Raw genomic sequence first — 23956 nt, 5'->3', positions numbered from 1 at the left:
AAGCTACAGACAAAGAAGAGTGTGCTCTTCTGTTATCAGCTGATTAATAAAACACTCCTAATACCACAGCTGACATCTAACAAACCCCAGGAAATTCTACTAGCTTACCCAAAGCCTATTACAGTTTCAGTGGGCCTCAAATTTAATCATTTGCTTTAATTTATATAAACTCCTAAGGGCAAATGAAGCCTGTTCCCTGACTCTCTTTACCCATACCTCTTCCTTTTCTCCCTTAAACCATTACTGTTTTCATTTGGGGTTTTGTTGTAGTTACTATTGCTTGGTCATGTGTTTCTTTTAAAATAAAGTCGAAGACTAAAGATATTTTAAGAATAATTTAAAACATCAAGTCACTTTCCTGTGACTGAAATGTTGAGACCTCAGATTTTCATTAAAGATCTTTAGCCCACTGTGAATTATAAATATCATTTTACAAGTATTCAACAGGTATCTGGAAAAAAATAGTTCCACCTATACGACAATTTGCAATTATCTATCTCCTTAGGATTCTGCATGTAATAATTTTGCTTTCTAACAATATACATCATTCTCAGGCTAAAAAGTATTGGGGGGAGGGCGCTGGCGGGATCTTGTCTGGTAATCTGCCATCTACCTGTCACTTTTATAATCAAAATTAGCAAAGATCTGAGCAAGGTAGCAGGATTTAAAATATCTAAACTCCTCTTGAATCCTGAAACAAGATGAGAGACTTCATTTATTGTTCAGGCCATGAAGAAGCTCTGGATGCTCTACATGAAACTACTCAACACACTTCAACAAATGAGTGCAGCTGCTCTGGGCCAATGTAACACTTAACGAGAGTTTTACTTTTTGTAATTTGTACCTTGAAAAAAATCATGTTCTGAACATCTGCTGAGACAAAATAAATCAGAACACTGACCGGAGAAGGGGGGACAAGACCTCTCCATTTCAACCAAAGCGGTAACAGGCAAATCTTGTCAAGATTACATTAAAGCTAAGGAAAGAAGATAAATATATTCTAAAGGAACAGAATCATAAACTCATAAAACATTCACTCATAGACTTATGGGCACCACCAGCTAAGCACTAGAAATACTGAAGTGAATAAAAATACTGCCCTTCCCTTGACATGTTCACCATCTAATATTAGAGACAGACATGAAAACAAATAACTATGTCTTCAATAATTTTAATTGTACTTGTTTTTTACCCCCTGTAACAGAGACTGCTAGCTGAGCATAATTTCATTCTTGCCTTCCTCCTTAAGAAAAGAACAGCTGAGGTTTAGAAGGTGTCCGGCCTCTCAGAAAAAAGTTGACATTTGCCAGCCTCCCTCATAGCTGCTTTGGTCACATGACTAGGCTCTGGTCATGGGATACAGTGTTTCAACTTCTGGAAACTGAATCCTGAAAAGAGGAGCCCCTTCTCCCCTTAGCCTTCCTGTTAGCCTGAAGACAAATGTATAGTCTGAAGACGGAGCACGGGATGGATCACAGGATGACATGGGAACAGCGGCCACACAGAACGGAGTAACCAAATCTTTGACTGTGGCTAAAGAACCAGACCAAGAATTTACTGGTTCACAATTCAGCACTAACAGCCATTGTACACAAATATCTCTAAATTATTTTGAAATGTGGCAAAATATTTAAAATACATTCATGGGAAATTCCCTGGCGGTCCAGTGGTTAGGACTCCATGCTTTCACTGAGGTGGCCCGGGTTCAATCCCTGGTCGGGGAACCAAGAGCCCACAAGCCGCATGACATGGCCAAAAACAAAACAAAAATTAATAAATAAAATAAAGGACTGTCCAAATAAATAAATAAAATACATTCATGAGCAGAGTGACATCCAAAACAATGATTTAGGGAAAATATTCTAATTCTTTTAATAGGGAAAACTAGGAAGGAGCAGATGACCCTAGCAAGTGTATAAAAACATAGCACACAGAGCTCTTGGCAGAATGACTAAAATAGTTTGATTGGACAGCATAAACCATTACCTTCCAGTGGGATTAAGAATCAAGTCCTAGAGGCAGATGACGTAAGTCAGAACAACGTCCACAGCTGCCGCCCTGAAGAGACTTCACAGCCAAGGCAAGTTCCTAGCATGACGCTACCCCAAGGTGTCACAAGTAGGAAGAAAAGATCATAACTTCTGCAAATTGACTGGCATTTTGTGTGGAGGGCAGATTGATGGTGTCTAATGGCACCACTCAGGCTCCCCCCTTTCTTTTCCACTTCTGTGTGGGTTTGATTTTAGGACTTCTTTAGCGAGGCTATGTGGCTGCTCCTCAACAAAAATACAGGGGCCACTGATAATCAAATTTTCTGGAACACTATATAATTTATAAAGGTAAAGCTAACCAGAATTCATACTATACTAAGTTCTCAGAATACACTCCATATTTTACTTCATACCAGAAAGATGATACAATGTCACAGCTTTACCTCCTCCTTTCCACGCCATTAACTGTGGATAAAAAACAGAGCGCAAATGTGTCTGATCCATTCTCTGAGGTGAAGATTTACTACCTAAAGATGAGGTAAAGTCTCCTGCTCTGCCTAGAGAACATTTCTCCAGTTTCAAACCCACAAACTGAGTCACTTGCAGAGGCCAAAGTCCTACAGTACACCAGGATTAGCTAGAAAGAACTGTAATGGCAATTCATTAAAAATCTTTAGAAGTCCAGACATACCCTTTAACTCAGCAATTCCACTTATAAGGAAAGTGAGCAGAATTGAATAGATAACTATTCACCACTGTTGTTTATAATGGAGAATATTTGGGAAGAACCTAAAATCCAACTATATATAGCTAGTTACATTATGGTATCTATCGACTAATGTGGGCATGTCTAATTTTTTGTGTCATGGATGCCTTTAGCAATCTCTACACCCAATCTCCACCCAAAAAAAAGGTTTTAAATTCACAAAAACATGTATTGAAATACTTGTCACAATATGAGAAAAAAACTGCAATGTAATATATGTGCTTCTTTATCGATTCGTTAAATAAGAAGATTTACTAGGCTACTCCCCCAGTAACCTCCTATGTGATGAACATAAACATTATTTTCAAACGGTTTTCTCTACATGATGTCATATAAGAATATCTGTGATTTATATTGGTGTCACAGTTACTGCCAATATTACTATGGTTTATTACCTACCTTCAGAATTGAAATGAATGCTAAATGTCATTTAAAATGTAATAAATTAGTGAAAATAAAGATGCCATTTTTTACCCACCCAAGTTCACAGTTTCCTGAATTCTATTCACAGTCACCTAGGTTGACCATGGACCCAAGGTTAAGAATTCCAGTTTTAATGGCATACTAAGCAGCAGTAATGACTCTGATAATTCCTGGCATGGCAATAAATTCAAGACATGTTAAGTTAAAAAGCATTATTACAAAACAGCGAATAGCATAATCCTACACCTGTTTACTAAGGCAAGTGACCATACAACAAAATATTAACAGTAATTTAGTGACTTTAATTTTTAACTTTTGCTTATCTGAATATTTCAATTTTCTTCCTTGAAAATGTATTATTTGTTCATCAAAAACAAAAAGAAAAAAAATGCAGGAAGGAAAATATGGGGGAGAAATAAAAAGAAAGGCCTATAACCAAATATTATAAATGTGCTCATAGGACAAAGGCAAAAAGCAGCAGGTAAACTCTGGGGAGAAAACAAAATGGAGCACCTCTAATCATTACAGAAGTTGGGTAACAGCAATAATGCTGAAAAGGGAGTTGGAAATCCATATGTCAGTGTATCAGATGCCACAGCACTGAGAATCCTAGCAGCTGGGGGATAATAGAAGTAAAACATATAACAAAACTGATGGTCTCTACAACAACTAGCCTCCACCAATCATGATCTGAATGCCAGGTGCAATTTTTAAAAAAGACTGCTCTCAAACACAACTTCAGACTTGCAAAAAAAACCAGTGAAGGGACCCAACTACCATAATGAATGCTGCATAGTAAGAAAACCACAAGAAGGTTATACGTTTGGCTGTCTAATATTCTTGGATTTGATATGAACCAACACACAGTCCTTGTTGTCATTGACAGAACCCCAGTTTGTATGTACATTATTTACATTCCTCTGTTGTGTTTGGGGGAAAAAAAAGACTTTTTAGCCTTTTTTAAGGTTTTATTTAATTTCATGTTATTTGGTTGCATGAAGTTGCCCTTAACCACTAAGGATTATCCAGATTTTTGCACAAGCTTATACAAGTCTAGGATCCTTTATCAAGGCAGTTATGTTCATCACTCTCCTGCCTTTACTCCACCATCACCACTCAGTTAAATATAAATTAGCATTTTTTAAAATGACCACTCAACATCATGCTTAAGGGATTTCCTCTCTGTGACAGAACCCAGGAACCAATTCCTAGATACATAATGTTGGCATATTGAAGATGAACTTAAAATTGTTCTTCAGTTTTGAGGTCATGTGTAAAGTTTAATCATATTGTAAAATATCTATCCCGTATTAGAAATAGCTAGTTGACAGCTTACACTTCTCAAAACTCAGGTTGTTAACGCACACAAACTCAGTTTCTATATGTGAAGTTAGTGAGTCTTTTGTGTTACTCCAAAATAAAGGCAATGATTTATTTTTTCCCAATCTCAATACAATTTGAGCTAATCACTCAAGCTGGATACCTTACATTTTAAAGCTGGAATCAGCAGTAGCCCTATGGGAAGTAAGACAAAGCACTGACTTTTAAATATAGACATTTAAAATGATCTGTTGTTTTCTTTTGGAAGTAGAATTAGAATAGTTAATACTCATCCACAAACCATTATTATGTGTACAATATTGCTGCAATTGTGATCACAGAAAATTTTATTTATTTTTATGTCAGCTTATACTGTGAGAACACATATTGTCAGTTTGGGTTTTATCAATCCTGTTATCCTTGTCCTTGGAACATCTTTCACGTATTTGAGGTTTGCAGTTGAAATGTTTACTGTAAAAAAAAATCAAAAACAAAAAAAGTATTGTTTTTACAGAATAAATTTATTGGAATGTATACTGGGAGTAAGGTTTGAGGTTGTAAACAACTAAGTTAGTGTAATTTGGCTTCATATATGTAACGTGAGGTATTAATGTAATTCATATATTAAAGAAAAAATTGTTAACAGCAAAATAAATAAATAAATAAATAAAAAGACTGCTCTCCATGATGCCAAATATCTATTTTTTGGATAGTTGCTGCAGATTTCGAAAGCATTCTCATTTATGAGCCTGAAAGATAGCCCAGGGTTTTTCTCCCTCAAAATGCCTTCTAGCCAGTACAGAGAGCAAACCGGAAATCACGTCTCCATTGTCTAATTGGAAATGTGAGGTATAAAATCCCTTGTAAGGAAGAAGCATAATTTCCCCAAGTCTAAGTGCTGCTAGGGTTAATTCTCAAACACAAACTTGAAAACTTTAGGTGTGAATAGTGCTAATTAAACACTGCTTTTCAGTTAAACTGTTCTTGACAATATAAAAATACAAGATATCAGGTGAGACTTTTTTGTGACATTTTCTTTCCCTCTACTAAAGAGAAAAAATTATAATTATACAAAGAATTAACATTCCCTCAATCAATTTGGTAATTGTACAGTACCTATGTTCTATAATACCAGCACCAATGGGATGTTCAGGACAAGTAAAGTCTAAGAGCTAAACACCAGCTAATAATAATAATGCCCGGCTTCAGAGCGAACAGTTATGCATAGCTTTACAAATTAAAATATTAATAATGAGAATAATGAAAAGCAACATACTGAAATAATATTAAAAATTATATTATAAACTCAATCCATTCCTCCTTTTTAAAAGGAATTTACAGCCACAACCAAATGCCCCCCAAAACTGTATTTTTATTACATCTCTACTGATCAGTCTAAAGTGAGACTAGCACACCATCTGTCAAGCATCAACATCCACCCAGCACACAAAGAAAGCCAGAACAATGTCTACAGCTTTCAGAGAGAACATAAAACAACCCTATCTTTGCCTTTTACAGTTCAGTTTACACATTTTACACATTACACTGATTATCACACTGGACATCACTGAAAAGGCATTCCTTGCAAAGGCAGATGAAGAAGGAAATTTAGGGATATGTGAGAAAATAAATTTAGAGGTTAAATGAGTGAACAAATATGTAATATCTTTCATATGTAACACACATATGCTGCCTAATTGGCTTGAGTATGTATTTAATAGTGAAATAATGAAAAAGATTTAAAGGTACTGGATATTTAATGCAAACATAATGATAAAGAGTCACTGTGTATGAACTTAATAGACTGGTAAAGTGAAAGTTTATCCATTTCCACGCATTTTAAGCACTAACCTAAAAGAACCAGGTGGGACTTCCCTGGTGGCACAGTGGTTAAGAATCCACCTGCCAACGCAGGGGACACGGGTTCAATCCCTGGTCCAGGAAGATCCCAAATGCCGCCGAGCAACTAAGCCCGTATGCCACAGGTACTGAGCCTGCGCTCTGGGGCCTGCAAGCCACAACTACTGAAGCCCATGCACCCCAGAGCCCATCCACGAGAAGCCACTGCGATGAGAAGCCCGCGCACCGCAACAAAGACCCAACACAGCCAATAAAATGAATGGATGAATGAATGAATGAACCAGGTAACTTCCTGATCTTCCCCCATCTATTTTATGGTACTTAAAATCCATTACGGGGGCTTCCCTGGTGGCGCAGTGGTTAAGAATCCGCCTGCCAATGCAGAGGACACAGGTTCGAGCCCTGGTCTAGAAGATCCCACATGCCACGGAGCAACTAAGCCCGTGCGCCACAACTACTGAAGCCCACGTGCCTAGAGCCCGTGCTCCACAACAAGAGAAGCCACCGCAATGAGAAGCCCACGCACTGCAACAAAGAGTAGCTCCGGCTCGCCGCAACTAAAAAAAGCCTGTGCACAGCAACGAAGACCCAACGTAGCCAAAAATTAAATAAATAAATAAATAAATTTTTCTTTAAAAAAAATCCATTACGAAGTGTATACTAACACAAGCGTATGAAGGAGTAGAAAAGCCTGTATTTTTACGTTTTCTAGTATTTAGGGTATTCAGTTATCCCCAAATCAAAACTCAGGCACACAGGTATCCTGCGGTATTTAAACGTTTTGAAAAAGGAAAAGAAATCACTCTTATGCACATACATTTTAAAGTAATTCACCAAACAATATATTGCCCCATCTTTAAATCCACAGACATTATTTTTAATTGTGGAAAGTCTGGTTTTCTCAGCTGGTGAAGCTGTCAGAATAAATAGAAGGCAATATCTGGAAAGATGACAAACACATGGGTCAAAGTCAAATACAAGCCAATCTCTGTCAAGAACAGAGCCAAATTCCTGCATTTCAATTTAAACGATGTTATCCAACCCAAATACCACCATGCCACTTCAAATCAAAATTGTTTCCTTTTAAAAAGAGCGTTTTACAAAACTGATAGAGTATAACAGATTAAACAACTCTTTCAGCAATTTCCTCAGCTACTACAAAGCAAGGCTTCAATATATAATTATAATAAAGGGAACATTTAACAATTAATGGAGCCAGCAAAACCTAAACCTCCAGAGCTTAAGAGTTCAAACACTTGCTCACTAAGCAAAAGGGCAGAGGATTTTAACATAACTGCAGGAATTATCAGTCCAATTAGACTCCAGGTAAATATAAACCTTGTTCCACTGTGATTGGGACTCCCTTCATCCCAGTCCACTGGGCTGATTTTAGTATCCAGCTTGGAGATTCAAACAAAAGAACCCCCGCCTCCCCCTGATCTCTCCCCACGCTGCTGTGTTATCCAGTTGCTCTAGTTCCATAGGAACAGAAGTCTCCGGAAGGCTGTTAGCTTGCTTTACAACCGACCAATGACCAAGACTCCCCAAGACGTATCACACAGCTGTTGGGTAATAACACCTCTGAAGATAGTCATGATTTGTGCTAGTTTATAATGATGACATCTTAACTAATTCACATTCTTTTCTCATTCAGTTTCTATTCAGATTCTTTATAGAGGATACGTACATACACTCTTTCAAAAAGAAAACAGAAATAAACAGAGTTTCAAAGTGTCACCATCCCAGCAAATACCTTATTTATAAGGTATCATTCTATACCTCGTAGAGCTTGATAGGAAGCAGAAAAAGTTAAAATTTAATACCTAAATGGTTTCAACAATATAGACAAGTAAAAAATATGTTTTAATTTAACTGGATAAATCAAAGTAACAAAATTTTTAATGCAGCATAAAATAGTACGTGATGAAAGAATTTTAAGGATTATAGAAACAGGCAGAACTAGAAGTTGAGGCAGGAAACCCACAGAGCAAAGATCGGCACTATGGCCTATAGGTCAAATCTGACCCATGACCTGTTTTTGTAAGGCCCACAAGTACAGAATGGTTTTTACATTTTTTTAATGGTTGGAGGAAAAAAAGAATATTTTTTGACATGTGAAAATTATATGAAATTCAAATTTCACTGTCCATAAGTAAAGTTTTATTGGAACACAGCCACCTCACTCACTTATATCTTATCTGTCACTGCTTTCATGCCACAAGGGCAGAGCTGTGCAGTTTCAACAGAGACTGTATGGCCTACAGCGAAGCTGAAAATATTTACTCTCTGGCCCTTTACAGAAAGAGTTTGCTGATCACTGCTCTAGAAATGCTAAGTAAGTCAAGTAGCTCAGCTGAAAATGTGAAATTACACCATAGAAGACTACCTCGTAAAAGGGTTTTTATTCATTAATGACACATATGCTCAGAAACCTTCTGCTATGAAATGCTCAAGAATTTTTCCAGTGGTTAATATCAAGCATACTGAGCTGAGGATTACAAAATACACCTTTCAGCCAATGCCTACGAGGATAACAAAGTGCCTCTAATACTGCATCTCCAAGTTCCTTGTCACATTCTCCATTTGGGCTGAAAACTCAACTCATTTTATGAATCTAGATCAAGGATGGAAATATTCCCACATCTGCACCCAAGAACAACACTGTCAGCTGATCCGAGCACTCCTTCCAAACGAACTACATTCAGCCTCGTTCACCTGTAAGAGGAGATGAAACCCACCTGCCATCTAATGTCGAGGTGATCTCTTCTACTCTTCTCACCTAGTTTGGACTTCTTTACCATTCATTTTTTATCATTTTTCTTGTACCTTTTCTTGTGTGAAAACCATGCTGGGAACTCGACATAGAGGACAACAGTGAACTCAAAGTGGAACAGGTATGCTTGCTCTCTGCAACCTGTGAACAAGGCATTAACAGGCCAAGTGACATATCATCAGTTAAAAAAAAAAGAAAAGAAAAGAAAACTGGGCTTTTAAGTCTCTTTATCAAAATAGTGATAAGGGGTTCTTGATAAATCCTGCTCCCTTTTTCAACTTCATATAATGCTTTCAATGAACTAGAAAGATGCAGGTTCTACTGAGACCAAAAAAACGGGGGGGGGGGTGGGGGAAGGGGGGTGCGCATTGTGTTTACCATGATACTCAGAGAGGGTCTTAAGGAGCAATAACTAAAGTTGGTAACCAATTCCACCAAAAGGAAAGCTCTCTATCAACTATGGCAAACTGAAACCAACAGCTAGAGGCAAGTCCAATTCAGACTCAGACACACAAATATACAGAACTGGGACCGCATCGTGACTGACCCCCCCGAATGGAGTCCTGAACGGCCAGAACTCATGTTCAGCAGTAGCTACATTAACATCAGAGCACAGGTCGTTGAGAGCAGAGCAATGTCCCCTCTCAAAATAACCTTCGCCAGGAATTCCGTGTGGTTTCCACGCTTCATTGAGATATTTTTTTGAGCATTTGAACAGGCAAAGCAGCTTCCTAGGAGAAGTTTTTGCCTGAGCCCACTCCTGCGTCACAGGATAAGTTCATGAGCTGTTGTCATCACTAGGCAGGCAAACATTCCACTGAACATTTCAAATACCCATAAGGGTTACATAGTCCTGAGAAAATAGAACACGAGATCCTAAGAGGGTCAAAGCCCTTCATCTTCGGAGAGGAAGCACGTGTATCTTAGGGTCCCATTGTGTTCAACAGCCTTTCCAGCCAAAAGTGAAACTTTTTTAATTTAAAAAAAAACCAAAAAACAGGCAGCCAACCATAAAAGAGTTGCAGACTTTTACGAATAGTCAAAGAATTAGATAATGTGAGGTCAGAAGCCATCTCTCTTTAGAGTTCTGAAGATGGAGGCTTAGTGACTATAAATATCTCCCATTAGTAGATACATAGCTTTTCAACCTAGGAGGATTAAAAATTAAGTAACCCCAATTTGGTGGTAATTACCTCCTTAAATTGACACATCTTCTATCCCTGAGAGCATTCAGAATTAAAGACTTGAGAGAATCAAAAGTGTATTAACATTTTTGGGGTTAATAAGAAATCAGGATTTGATATTTTTATTCTTTTTATAGTTAAAAGAATGTGGCTTACAACAAATATCCCGTAATTCCAATTTTTCAAAGTAACACTACCTAGGAGCATACTATATGCCTGGCCTCTCTAAAGAAGCCCTGTGTGTATGCGTGTGTACTCGTGTAAAGCCCCTGGGGCGGGTACTCTGATCCCCATTTCACTAGTGAAGAAACAAAGGCACAGAGGTTGTCCCTCGCAACTACCCACCTCCCCCGTGTGTGAAACTGATTCAGACGGGCGGTCAAGACTGAAACCTAAGTGAGCTTACGCACAGCACTGAAATATTTAAGGCACTTCATTCATAGGTTCACTTCATTCATAGGTATGATTTACTTCATTTATGAGAAGCATTAAGTACTTTGAGAAGGTTTGTGTTAAAAGATCTCTTAACAATAGAAACCACATATTAAATTTATTTTACTTAATAAGCAAGCCTAAATGTTGAAGATATTACTTTAAAAACAAGACCAATCACAATTCAAAAATCCCTTAAAAGTGATTGTTAAAATTTATTTAATTTATAAAGGTATAAGATTTGTAAGCTGAACGTTTAAGAAGTAGTGCCATGTATTCTAATTTATAACTTTAACAAACTGAACACCAATTTTTTAAACCAAAGTAAACCTTCTGGATAGTCTTTTCTACATACAAATTTCAGCCTGAGGACCCTTCTCAAGGAAGTCCTTACATCAGCCACTCTGTACATGTGTTTACTGCCCAACTCCTAAAGGCAGCACAGCTGAGACAATGCTATTCAAGAGAGGCCGCCCAAGAAACACAGGGTGAACACTCAAGTGTGGAGTCACCACCTCTGCTTATGCTGATAAACATCTGCGGAAAAAATAACAAAGTGCCTAGAATGTCCTGACACTTTTCTAGGTAACTGGGGTACATCAGTGAGCTAAAAGGAAAAAGATCCCTGTCCTTCTGGAGTGGAACGGCAAGGAAAAGACACAAGAGAAATGGGAATGGCGGCATTGAAACCCGGTGTGAAACGTCAAGGGGTAAAGGGACTGTGAGAAGGGGTGAGACCACAGATCGGAGGTCCTTGGGGGCTGCGGGGTGTCCAGAGGATTTCTGGATGCAGGCTAAAAGTGGGATCCAGGAAACAGGTGAATAGATTACCAGAAAGCTAGATCTCTGAGTTTGAGGATTAATTGTTCATAAAAATGCCTTCAAAGGATTACTATTTATCCATAACATATACCTGCCATTATCAAGGGTGATTTTCAAATGGCCGCATATAGAACATTTCTGTTTCTTTTGGAATATATAGGTTAAGAATACATTGTGGTTCACTGTTTCTCACGTAGACACTTCTGCTGTAACACAATATATATGTTGTTGGGAAAACCTCATGTTCTGCAAATAATGTTTACTAAAAATAAAATACAGGGTAAGGGGTAGCTTACCTAAAACTACTGCAACTCTAAAATCAGATTACCGGTTTTTTTTTAATATAAATTTATTTATCTATTTATTTGGCTGCGTTGGGTCTTCGTTTCTGTGCGGGCCTTCTCTAGTTGCGGCGAGCGGGGGCTACTCTCGGTTGCGGTGCGCGGGCTTCTCATTGCGGTGGCTTCTCTTGCTGTGGAGCACGGGCTCTAGGTGTGCAGGCTTCAGTAGTTGTGGCATGCGGGCTCTAGAGCGCAGGCTCAGTAGTTGTGGCACACGGGCTCTAGAGCACAGGCTCAGTAGTTGTGGTGCACGGGCTTAGTTGCTCTGCGGCATGTGGGATCTTCCCGGACCAGGGCTCGAACCCATGTCCCCTGCGTTGGCAGGCGGATTCTTAACCACTGCGCCACTAGGAAAGTCCCCCCCCCCTTTTTTTTTAAAATCAGTAAGTACAACCTCAAGAAATAACACAGCCTAGCCCAAGCAGGCACACAGAGGTGCTGAAGGCTGCCTTAGGGAATATTTAAAATACATAAAAACAGCAGATGCTGACTCGAAGGTACCGAAACAGTGCAGATTAACACGGGGCTTCTGTAAAGGCGAGCAACAGCAGGCACGTAAGGTGGGGTGCACCTCTCTGGAGAAGGAGCCCCAGGACAGGTGCTCATGTTTTCATTTCACTTTAAAGAGAGATGAAAGGGCTCTCGTTGGTGCAACAGCCAAATTGAAGGTTTAAATTCTCATCTACTTTTTCCTTTTCTGCTAAACTATAAGCCTATATTATACCATATAATTGCACACTATAATTCCACTTCCTCAATTCACACACCTTTTGCCTAGAAAAGCTGCATATGAACCAGCACAAGTCGCACGTTCCACTGACATCGTTCCTCTATTTACCTAGCACATGCATAGCAAAACAAACTATTTATAAATATCCATATGTCGTTAGAAGTTCTCCTTGAATCTGGTGACACAGTGAGAGTCTCCTGATAAAGTGGTACACAGGGAACACATGCCGTTCTCCTGGCCATCTCTCATCTACTTCCCCCACCAAACAGCTCCCGAATTCCACTGAGGGGAATTACTGTAGCTCCACCATGTGCAGTTTTAGGGGGAGCAATAAATCAAGATCTGTCTTTTTTGATCCAAGACACAGACATGCAATTCAAGCTTCACCAACCAAATTTACTCTTCTGAGACTGTGAATGGAGCTGAGTGACAGCAAGACAGGAAAATGCTGAAGGACGCCTATTCCAGTGGTAGCACCCAGATGGAATGGTCAGTAGTTTCTGCTGACCCAGAATCGGAACTTCCCTTGATCAGGCAGGTTTCCACCCATTCTGTGTGTTATTCTACCAACAAATTATTTTTGTGTGTGACGTGGCCGATGTTCCCCAGCTTGCATTAAAAAAACTTGAATGAATACAATATGCTCACATTTATTAGTCACATAAACCATGTATCTTCCCTTTCAGTTGCTGGGGTAAGGTTTCAACAGTAGCCTAAATATTCTGCAACAGAATATTTACCTCGCCCCACTCAGCATACTTCCCGTAATTGTTATGCATTTACCTTTTTAACAATTCTTTATATGTGTCTAGCAAGTGAGAGATAAACAATTTTCACAAGCAGGCAAGATGTAACTAGGAGTAGGAGAAAGAAAAAGAGCCAAGTAATTATTTCATTTGCATTTTCTAAGAAATGGGCCTATCCCTTCTTTATCTTTCACCATAAGTGTGTTTATTATTTTTATTATCTTCGGTAGTTTTTGCAAATGTCCATCCATTCTTGGCTTTAACCAATTCTCCCAGGCCCGTGCGGTCTTACAAACTAGCTGTGTGGCCTCTCTGTCCCCATACGTACTACAGGGAAACAATGACTGATTTGTGTAGAGACTTTGGGGACTAGAAACAACACGTGTAAAGCAAGCCCAGTACCGGAAACGAGCAGGTGTTTTAAAAACGGTTAGTTATCATCCATGATTACAGCTCCCTCTCTCCCTCACATCTGTCTGTTTGCACCCAAGTTCACAGTTCCTTTTGCAATCAGGCACTTTAGAAGGTCCAAATCTTTCGCAGTTGACTGGTCACAATTTAATTCTACAGCCACCTCTATTCCTCCTGAACTACATATGCTGCATTTTACATCAAAATCTCAAGCCATGGGGGATTCCCTGGTGGCGCAGGGGTTAAGAATCCGCCTGCCAACACAGGAGACACGGGTTCGAGCCCTGGTCCGGGAAGATCCCACATGCTGCGGAGCAACTAGGTCCATGTGCCACGACTGAGCCTGTGCTCTAGAGCCTGTGCTCTGCAACAAGAGAAGCCACCGCAATGAGAAGCCCGCGCACCGCAACCGAGAGTAGTCCCCGCTCGCCGCAACTAGAGAAAGCCCGCGCACAGCAACAAAGACCCAACACAGCCATAAATAAATAAATAAAATTAAAAAAAAAAACCACACACAGCAACTCTAGCCATGAAAGAGTATCTTCCTTTTCTCCCTTTTTTGGATCTGCCTAAATTCCACTCTGCTGTAAATAAGTGACAGGTATGCTGGGATGCTGGTCCTCTCAACCCTCAAGGCAATGCGCTCATTTTATATTTGTGCATTAACTTGAAAAAGACCGGGAAGCGCTGGTCTACATTAGTGATTCTCAAATTTTAATGTGTATTTAAATTACCTTTTGAAAACAAAAATTCTGACTCAGTAGGTCTGGGGTGGAACCTGAGACTGTGCATTTCTAACCAACTCTCATGGGGCGCCCACCTGTGGCCAACCCCAGGCACTCTGGCAAGCGTCTAGAGGACATATCTCACTGTGCTTAAGGACCCTTTCCTTATGAAATAGAAGAAGATATGGTTAACTAGTCTCAAAACTCTACCACCTTCCATTCTTTTGGTTAGAATAATTTTAGAAGTTCCTCTTGTTTCTTCTACCCTCATAAAGTAGTAACTTTTTATGTGCTAAAATTTTTTCTTTTACATATATTTAAAATTTGAATAATTTCCTAATGAACACTTAAAAGGCAATCATTTCTTGAGGCTTGGGAAAAGCTGAAATAAAATTTCAAAAGAAACAGAAAAAATAAAAATTAATGCAATCCACAACTAAAAGTACACATTATAGTGATTAAAAATAAGAAATACATTTTCACAACTATTCCAAGGACACACAACTAAGAGAGCTGAAGTGGTCATTAAACCTTGGGTCACTCAAACCTGAGTCCACGTAGCAACAAAGCTCTTCCTGCCTGTTACGGGTTGAACTGCATCTCCCCAAAATTCATACATTCAAGTCCTAACCCTCAGTGCCTCAAAATGTGTCCTTCCTTGGAAAACCAATCACTGCAGACGTAACTAGTTAGAATGAGGTAGGGCCCTACTCCAATGACTGATGTCTGTATAAAAAGGAGAAATCTGGTGAGACACAAAAACAGGCACACAAAGAGAATGCCATGTGAAGTCTGCAGTTATGCTAGCACAAGTCCAGGAACTATCAGAAGCTAGGAGAGGCCTGGAATAGACAGATTCTTCCCTTGCACCTTCAGCAGGAGCATGACCCTACCGAGGCCTTGATCTCGAACTTGTAGCCTACAAAACTGTGAGACAACAGATTTCTGTTGTTTAAGCTACTCAGTTTGTGGTACTTCATTATGACAGCCCTTGCAAACTCATGCACTGCCTCACTGTGCTTCTTCCCAGATTGAGAAAAATCTAAAGATGACTGTGGAGATAGGCAATCATATCACAGTCTGGTGTGCCATGTGAAGATTTTGGACTTTGTCCTACTAGCAAATGGGATCCACTGAAAGGCTCTAAGGAGGTTAATATTAGGTTTATGAAGTGCAAACGAACTTGTAAACAAGTCAAACCACTATCATCCCTAAAGGTTCCTTTATGCCAGAATTCATGTTTCTTGTTACACAAAAAATATTCTCACAATCATCAGAAAAAAACTCATGCCCCCTCCCAAATAAGAATGCCTCAAGAAGACACCTTCACTTTCATGTCACGTCTACCTAAAATTCTTCTACGTATAAAAGACATGGATAGAAAGCTGCAGATCAAATGAGCTTTTACTTTCTCCTAAAATGTATGTCCTGGAACACCAAATGCCAGAGTTTTGTTCACCTTTATTTTAGAAAGGAAATATTTATCTGTGTGATTTCAGTAGATAAGCTTTCAATTATTCAGAAAATCAAGACTCTGAAACCAAATTCAGCCTCTTAACTGGTCAAAGACCAACCCCTCAGTGAAGAATCAGCAGCTAAATGTTAGGACAGACCATTTGTTAAAATGCTGGTAACTCCCTTCCCTCCTTAAATAGAAACTTGAACCAAAGGGAGACTATACAGTTTTTAAAGTTTCACGTTTTAACTTTCCTTTTTCTTTTTAAGTAAATTTTTCATTGAAGTATAACACACATACAGCAAAGTGCAAAGCATGATAAATTCTCACAAAGTGAACAAATCCATGTAACCAGCACTATCACCACAAAACAGAACATGACCAGACCCGAAAGTCCCCTTCAAGCTCTGTTCCAGACACCAGCGCCCCATCAGTGTAACTGCTATCCTGACTTCAAAACACCAAAGAATAGTTTTACCTGTTTTTTAACTTTATATAAAAGGAATCATACAGTATTATACTCTTTTGTGTCCACTCAATATTATGCTTTGATTAATAGTCTCCTTTTAACTTCAATAGTCCATGGGTGTGTGTGTGTGTGTGTGTGTGTAATTTTAATTCAAACTAGATCTCCAGGTTTCATTTTGTTTAGATTTTTCCAGCTTAGATTCCATTTGCATCAAAAGGAATTAACATCTCAATGTTCAATATAAAATCAATTCTAGTTTCTAGGTCCTTTATCAGTTCAAGTCCCCAGTTCCAAACAATAAGGAAAATTTGCAAATAAAAGGGGGAAATGTTTTATTTCACCTAAGATTTCATAAACCACAAACTTAAAAGTTCTTAGTCTTTTATAAGTAAAGTTTATCTTCATGAAAAATTTCACTCTTTGTTTATGAAAGCAGAAGAACCAGAGATATAACAAACTTGAAAATTCTGAGTCTTGGATTTTTTTCCTCCTCTTGTGTATGTGACGGAGATTTCTTTTATTCTACAAATACGTCTAGGGTAAATGGGAGAATCAAAAATTATCAGCTGAAATGACAGAATACAAAAACCAGAGAACCAGCTTAATATGCACATTTTAAAGAACACTTTCCTTATCGAAATAGCAAGCAAAAGTGACCTGGCAAAGTGAAATAATATCTCCCAATGATTTGAATTTAATTTTTTGACTCTTTTACCTGATCAAGAATAAAGGAATCACAGTATCTAACTGAAAATAGTGAATATCCTATTGGTGGGAATGTAAATTGGAAAGCAGCATGGGAGTTTCTCCAAAAATTAAAAATATGACTACCATTTGATCCAGCAATTCCACCTCTGGGTATATATCTGAAGGAAATAAAATTGCTATCTGAAAGAGATATCGGTACCCCTAGGTTCACTGCAGCATTATTTACAATAGCCAAGACCCAGAAGCAATCTAAGGGTCCACTGATGGATGAAGGAATAAAGAAAATGATAGGTATACAACAGAACATTATTCAGCCACTAAAAAAAAAGAAGGAAATCCTGCCGTTTGCAACAACATGGATGAACCCTGAGGGTATCATGCTAAGTGAAAAAGTCAGACAGAGAAATACTGTATGATCTCACTTAGATGTGGGATCTAAGAAAACCAAACTCAGAAACAGAGAACAGATTAGTGGTTGCCACAGGTGTGGAGGTGGGGGATAGGGGTAGGGGAAATGGGTGAAGGCAGTCAAAGGGTACAAACTTCCAGTTATAAGATGAATAAGTTCTGGGGATGTAATGTACAGCACGGTGATTATAGTCAAGAATACTGCCGTGTATATTTGAAAGTTGCTAAGAGAACAGATTTTAAAAGTTCACACCACCCACACCCACACACACACAAAACTGTAATTATGGGTCGTAATGGATGTATTAATTAACCTCATTGTGGTATAATCATTTTGTATTATATACATATATAAAATAACTATGTTATACATCTTAAGTTTAATGTCATGTGTCAATTATATCTCAATAAAGCTAGGGAAAAGAAGAAAAAAGCAGAAAGAAATTTATATGCCACCCACAGCAAACTTTAGAAATCAATACTCTATGCTAAAGAGGCCCATAAGGGAAATCTGGCCGCACACAGCTGTGTAATGAATCAATTTGTTACCGTGACAGTCATGTCAAAAGTAGAGTAACAGTTGATAGACAACAAAGAAGTCAGATTAGACACAGATGCAAGATATAAACAGAGCTCCAAAAGGTTTTTGTTTTGGTTTTTATTTTATAACAAGTCTGTTAAATCATCCATTGGGAAATAAATGATTCAAGATGGACTTCCAGAAGCATTATTCTAACTTTGACATCATTTATCAGTCAATATATTTTTGAAAAAAATTTTCAGAAACTTATTTATTCAACAAATACTGGGAGTTCCCTGGTGGTCCAGTGGTTAGGACTTGGCACTTTCACTGCCGTGGGCCCGGGTTCAATCCCTGGTCGGGGAACTAAGATCCCGCAAGGCAAGCGGCGAGGCCAAAAACAAAACTAACAAACAAACAAACGCAAACAAATATTACGGAATACACACTATGTGTACACTATTGTAGATTCCAGGAATTCAGTGATAAGCAAAAACAGAGTTGCTGCCTTTATGGAAGAGAGAGACAGCTATTAATCCTAAAATAGTAACAGAAATAAATAGAAAATTATTACTGTTATAAGTGCTAGAAGAAAAGATACATAATGCCAGGACAGTATCTATTAAGGAAATCTGGAAAACGTGGGAGGGGAAAGGCAATGACACTGGAATGGGAGACATGAAGAAAGGATAGCAGTTAAGTTAAGTATGTCTGTGTGTGTGTTGGGGATGGGGGGGTGGTCACTAACCTGAGGCAACAGCAGGTGCAAAGACCCCGAGGCAGGAGGTAACACGGGCACTGCAACTAAAAGTCCATTATGCTGAGCTTCTAAGGACAAAATAAAGGTAACTCCAGAGATGATGAGCAGGAACAAAAGAGAACTGGTTGTAACCAGGCATGAGGTTAAACCTTAGCTAGTGACAAATTCTAAATACCCGATTTCTCAGTAAAACCTCATTCTTCTCAGACCAAATAATCTGAACATAGGCCTGTCCCCCTAGGACAAGGAAGTATAGTTATATAATAGTCTATTTTTATCCTCACGGTATCACTCACTGCTAGGCTCGTTCTTAATGACATTTTGGGGGGTATTTATAATTTATACTTAATTTGAGTATTAAAACCAATTCAGAAAAGGAAAAAGAAAAAAATTAATTTGTGATCCACATCCTAAAGAAACAAATGAGAATAATAATAATACACTGAAGAAATCCCTTATGATGCCCCATAAAGTCCCTACTGAAACACTTAAGATACAACTAACCACAGAGAATCTCTGCAACTGGGTGAGGATAATGGTTTTTCATCACTACCAGAAGATGTTACTGTAGTACTTTGCACCAAGAAAGAGAAAGACCAAAAAGAAAGATGAAGGAAAGAAAAGAATCAAGTCCCAGCTGGGATTCTAACCACAGTACCCTACTTCTGATTCTTCAGTTTAGATAAACCTTAAGAAGAGGCACTATTTTAAAAGCCTCCATTGAGAAAGAAGCTATTTGGAGAAGTCATTTAGCTTCGAATGCATAACCGCAAAAGAAATGAAACCACTGAGGTGGTCAGAAACAGTCTCCTTACCATAGAGTAAGACTCTTACTTACTCCTACTTACTCTTACAGACTGGCAGGACCTGGCAGGATGCAAACCCCAGGCCACAGCTGTCAGCCACCCAAGCACAAGGCGCACCTCACAGGAAGTAGTTATGCTCTGAGCGCCAAAGAAAACTTTCATAGCCATTTTTGGTTGTCGTACATCCTTTATAACATATTTAGCTTCCAGAGAGGCTGTATCTTTTTCACATTTCACAAAGGTCCTCAGATTTACTGAAACAATGTCTGCCTCCCTGAGTACACAGTTCTTCCCAAAAACAAGAACCTGCTGTTTTGAAAATAAGCCATTAGCAACCTTCCTCCACAGAGTCTTCTAAACACCAAGCAGGAAGGATTTCCTTTCATCCTGTAGAATATGCAATATGAATGGGCAACAGTTCTCAAACCAGTTTTCTCAAAACTGGTTTTTCTTAGGGAGATACTCAGCAGAAACAGGATGCCACAGGCCCATATATGGGAAAAACGGCAGATTTTTTTTTTTTCAACGCTAAAGAGGTTTCCTTAACTGCAGGACTTCTCAGAGTAATTAATTATGACTCTCTCACATGAGGGACAGTACGTGCAGCATTTCCCACATGCTCTGACTACAAATATTTTGAGGAAGCATACCCACTGACACAGTAGTAACATTCCACTGAGAAAGGCTGGCATTTAGTACTGCACAAGGCAGCCAGACTTTTGACAGTGATCCAAAAGATCATAGTATAGTACCACACTGAATTGTTATGTATCAAGAGAAAAGGCTAACAAATAAGATCTTTCCTTATTTTTAAGTTATCATCTTGTACTCTATATCTAAAGGAGTTAACCTATTCTGTTCCTTTCTCATGATCTAGAACTACACAGGTTCATAGCAAGCAATCTGTGGTAAGTCTTCAGTGGCTAAGAAAATCTGACTATCCAACATCTAAGTCTGAATCAAAGATCCTGATAGTACTGTAACCTACACATCACCAAATCTCTATAGCAGAGCTCCAACTTCCCCCAAACCTCAACTTTGATAATTTTACATCGCAAAAATATCTTCTCAGTTAATCATCAACCAAAACATAGTCGCGAATACAAGCTTATCTGTGTAATTTCTAATATTGATTATTTTTTGACATTCAAAACTAATTCCTTTGTGGGGAAAAAATCCGATACTTCATGTGAAGTTGAGCCCAGTTACAGTACTCCTCAGCAAAACAACTGTACCAGGTTAATGACATAATCTCTTTAATCTCCTGTTCCTGGGAAAATATCAAACTGAGAGGCTTTTCATCTGTTAATTACATCTCATGAAATTCACATCATTCCTCAGCACTGTAAGTAATTCAAACAAAATGATTTTAGCTAGTTTTACTGACTTCTGTGAGAAAAGGACCTTAATACACACAATACGTCATATGGAAAAGGAAGGCCCTGCTGGTGTTCAACAGGTTCTGAATCACCTGTTTCCCTGAATCTCATCTGAAAGCTGGGTCTGTCTCTCTCTCTCTCTCTCTCTCTCTCTCTCTCTCTCTGAACAACTGCTATAAATAACCTCAATATACTGAACACAGTACCTTTCCTGGAAAACAGAGCAGGTTAGTTGGCTTCATCTATTATCACTGATTAGAGACCCTGAAGATCAATACTTTGGAAAAGGAGGTCATCAGGAGGAATAAACCTTAGTCTGAAGGCCATTAAAAACACCTTCCAGTTTCTGGTCACTCCTGTAGCCAACGTAAAATGTCCTGTTCCCAAGAATTTGAAGGTTTACTTGTCCCACTGTGTACTCCATTCTGCAGGGTCTCAACACACCCTAATCTGTGTTGAAGACAAAAGGCAAGGAGGAAGTGGAAAGAGGAAAGCGACTGGGCAGGTGGTGAAGTGCGAGAAAGAGCAGCACGAGGAGACAAAGAAAGAGCGACGGGCACACCGGCCGGGACGGGAGGCGAGCGCAGGCGGGCACAGTGAAGGACGAGCAGGCCCAGCTGACCGAAGCTGGCAGCTGTTTACTACCTGGAGTTTTCCTGCCCCAAACCACTACCCACTCTTCTGGGTTCCACGCCTGCCTGCATCCACGTGCTGACATGGTTTCTCTACCACAAACACTGTAAAGACCCAAAGGCGCCTCACCTCCTGGTCTGTAGACGACATCGTCCTCCGTGATGTAAGACGTTATCTCCCCAGTGTCTGTCCTTTCGTAACGAGATTTCTTTTTCGGGGGCTTCTTCTTGCTCTTCTTCGTGGACTCCTCCGTGGTGGCACTATTGTTGTCATTGTCCTCATCTTCGCTGTGATCGCTCTCAGCGTAATTTTTGGCTCCTCCTTCCAAGGTACAGCTCCTGCGTGGCCTTGAATTCTCACTCTCTCTCGCCTTGTCTCTCTTCTCTCTCTCTCGGTCCCGATCTCGGTCCCGGTCCTTCTCTTTCTCTTTGTCTTTGTCTTTATCAGCTGTCATGATTCGCCACGTGCCTTCTTCTGTCCTCTCACGGCTGGGCCTCCGTGAAAGGTAGACAGTAAGCCTGGGCTTCAGTCTTCTGAATTTCTCACTCAATTCCAGGGAAAATCCGACCACTCCAACAACCCCAACGTTTCAAAAATGCTAGGAGAGGAAAGAGAGAGCGAAATTGATTTTCCGTTAACATTTTCTCATATTTCCTTCCTAAAATAACGTTTTGTTAAATGACTCACTTACTCATGCTTTAGCAACTAAAACTTCTCACCGGCAATAGGAAAAAAGGTAGGACAAGTGATATCAAATTTAAATATAAACAGTTTTTGGCCTCAATTAGCATATGGTTTGGGATTTTCGATCACACCAATAATGAAAAATGTCTGAATGCGTAAGGGTAAACTATGCTTTCTGTATACAAATTGTTTTCTCTAACTTTTAAAGGAAAAAGTAAAGTGTACCCTAGTAAACATATAATGGGTACAAGTATACAAAAGGGGCTTCATAACCCATAACATTAATTTAAAAGGGAAAGAACCTATAGTTAAAATTATTTCCACCTGCAAAATAAAAAGTAATTTGGATAGCCTTGGAAAATGTCTCAGGATGTCTCACAGTGCATTATCTTCTGAAGACTCTTTCTAGCCACTTCTCCAAATTTCCAGAGCTCCTCTCAAGAATAAACATAAGAGCTGACTCAAATAAAAGTGACAACCTCAAAGCAAGATTCCCTTGCCTTCAATTACAATTTTTTACATCTTCCAACTCTACTTACTATTCTAGTTATTTTCCAGGAAAAATGGTTTCTCGAAAGATATATTATCTCTGTCTTAAGGAAATATAACAGCTTCCAAAAACAACCTTCCATCTTTAGGGAATATTAGGTGGTTTATACATTCTTCCAAATTTCCACTGTTAATGGTTTCCCTAATAAATTTCTCCCCAGAACTAAACCCCAAAAGGAAAGTCTGAAGGTTTTAAGAATGTATAATGAGAAGAGTAAACCCCAAGCTCCAACCCAACACAATTCTTATAAAAAATTTTAAATAAAATTTTTATTTTATTTACATGTCAGTTTTGGAACAGTCATAATAATAACCAGTAATTTATCTTTTGCAATCTTTTATCATCCTTCCCAATATCTCATTTTTTCAACAATCTGTACCAAACATTATCTATGTGCCAGGGGTTCAGAACTAAAGACACCATGAGGGAACACCTCGTGGTCCTTGCCCGCAATGCTCTAATGCAAAAAGAGGAGACAACTGATCAATAGGAGAACCATCTCTTCTCATGCTACATGGGCCAGATAGGAAACAACACATGCAAAGAAACGAAAAATTGGTCCTCTTTACTCAGACAACAACAAACAAGTCAGTTTGTAATTACATGCCTCAGATGCAGAGAAAATTCTCTTTGGTCATGCCAAAACCATAAAAATTATCATATACTCTCTCCAAAGCTCTTAGGTCAAACTTGATACCAGAAAAGACCGCCACATAAGCACTTCGAATATCCTTAGGCATTCAGGAAAATTTTAAAAATGTTAACAACTACTTTTGGGTGAGAGAACAATGAAGGAGCAATAATGCCAACAATCTAGAAGCAAAGTCAGAAGGATGAAAGCATGTAGCACAAACCTAAATTGCTTCCTTTTACATAGGAAATACACTTTCAGATAGGATTTCAATTTTCTAAACATATTTCCAGAAAATGAAAAATTATTCTAGTGCCTGCAAAAGTTCTGCTTCGATGAATCATCTGCTAAACAGACAGTAATAAACTCCCAAGTCCCTGTAGGCCACTAGTGTTAGCAATTGAAAATACACAAAGAGACATATTACT

The 23956-nt window shown here is 38.9% G+C and overlaps 1 protein-coding gene and 1 non-coding gene across 7 annotated transcripts in view; one reads left to right on the top strand and one right to left on the bottom strand.

The window, feature by feature from the left end:
- Positions 1 to 23956, bottom strand: part of RERE (arginine-glutamic acid dipeptide repeats) — a 419070-nt gene that overhangs the window by 239177 nt on the left and 155937 nt on the right. For 5 of the 6 annotated variants that reach the window (XM_061185024.1, XM_061185027.1, XM_061185028.1 and 2 more), the window contains exon 2: positions 21793 to 22261. The exons of the other annotated variant lie outside the window; for it this stretch is intronic. In XM_061185024.1, the coding sequence (XP_061041007.1) occupies positions 21793 to 22117 (325 nt within the window). In that variant the 5' untranslated portion in view covers positions 22118 to 22261. The remainder of the gene's footprint in view (positions 1 to 21792; positions 22262 to 23956) is intronic. 6 annotated transcript variants of the gene reach the window in all.
- On the top strand, positions 18379 to 18451 carry TRNAE-UUC (transfer RNA glutamic acid (anticodon UUC)). The gene has a single exon. It is a non-coding gene; the product is annotated as a tRNA-Glu (tRNA).

The sequence above is a fragment of the Eubalaena glacialis genome, chromosome 3, assembly GCF_028564815.1.
Source record: "Eubalaena glacialis isolate mEubGla1 chromosome 3, mEubGla1.1.hap2.+ XY, whole genome shotgun sequence".
Classification (NCBI taxonomy): Eukaryota; Metazoa; Chordata; class Mammalia; order Artiodactyla; family Balaenidae; genus Eubalaena; species Eubalaena glacialis.
Note: the sequence above shows the minus strand (reverse complement) of the source record. Positions and strands in the feature narration are given on the sequence as shown.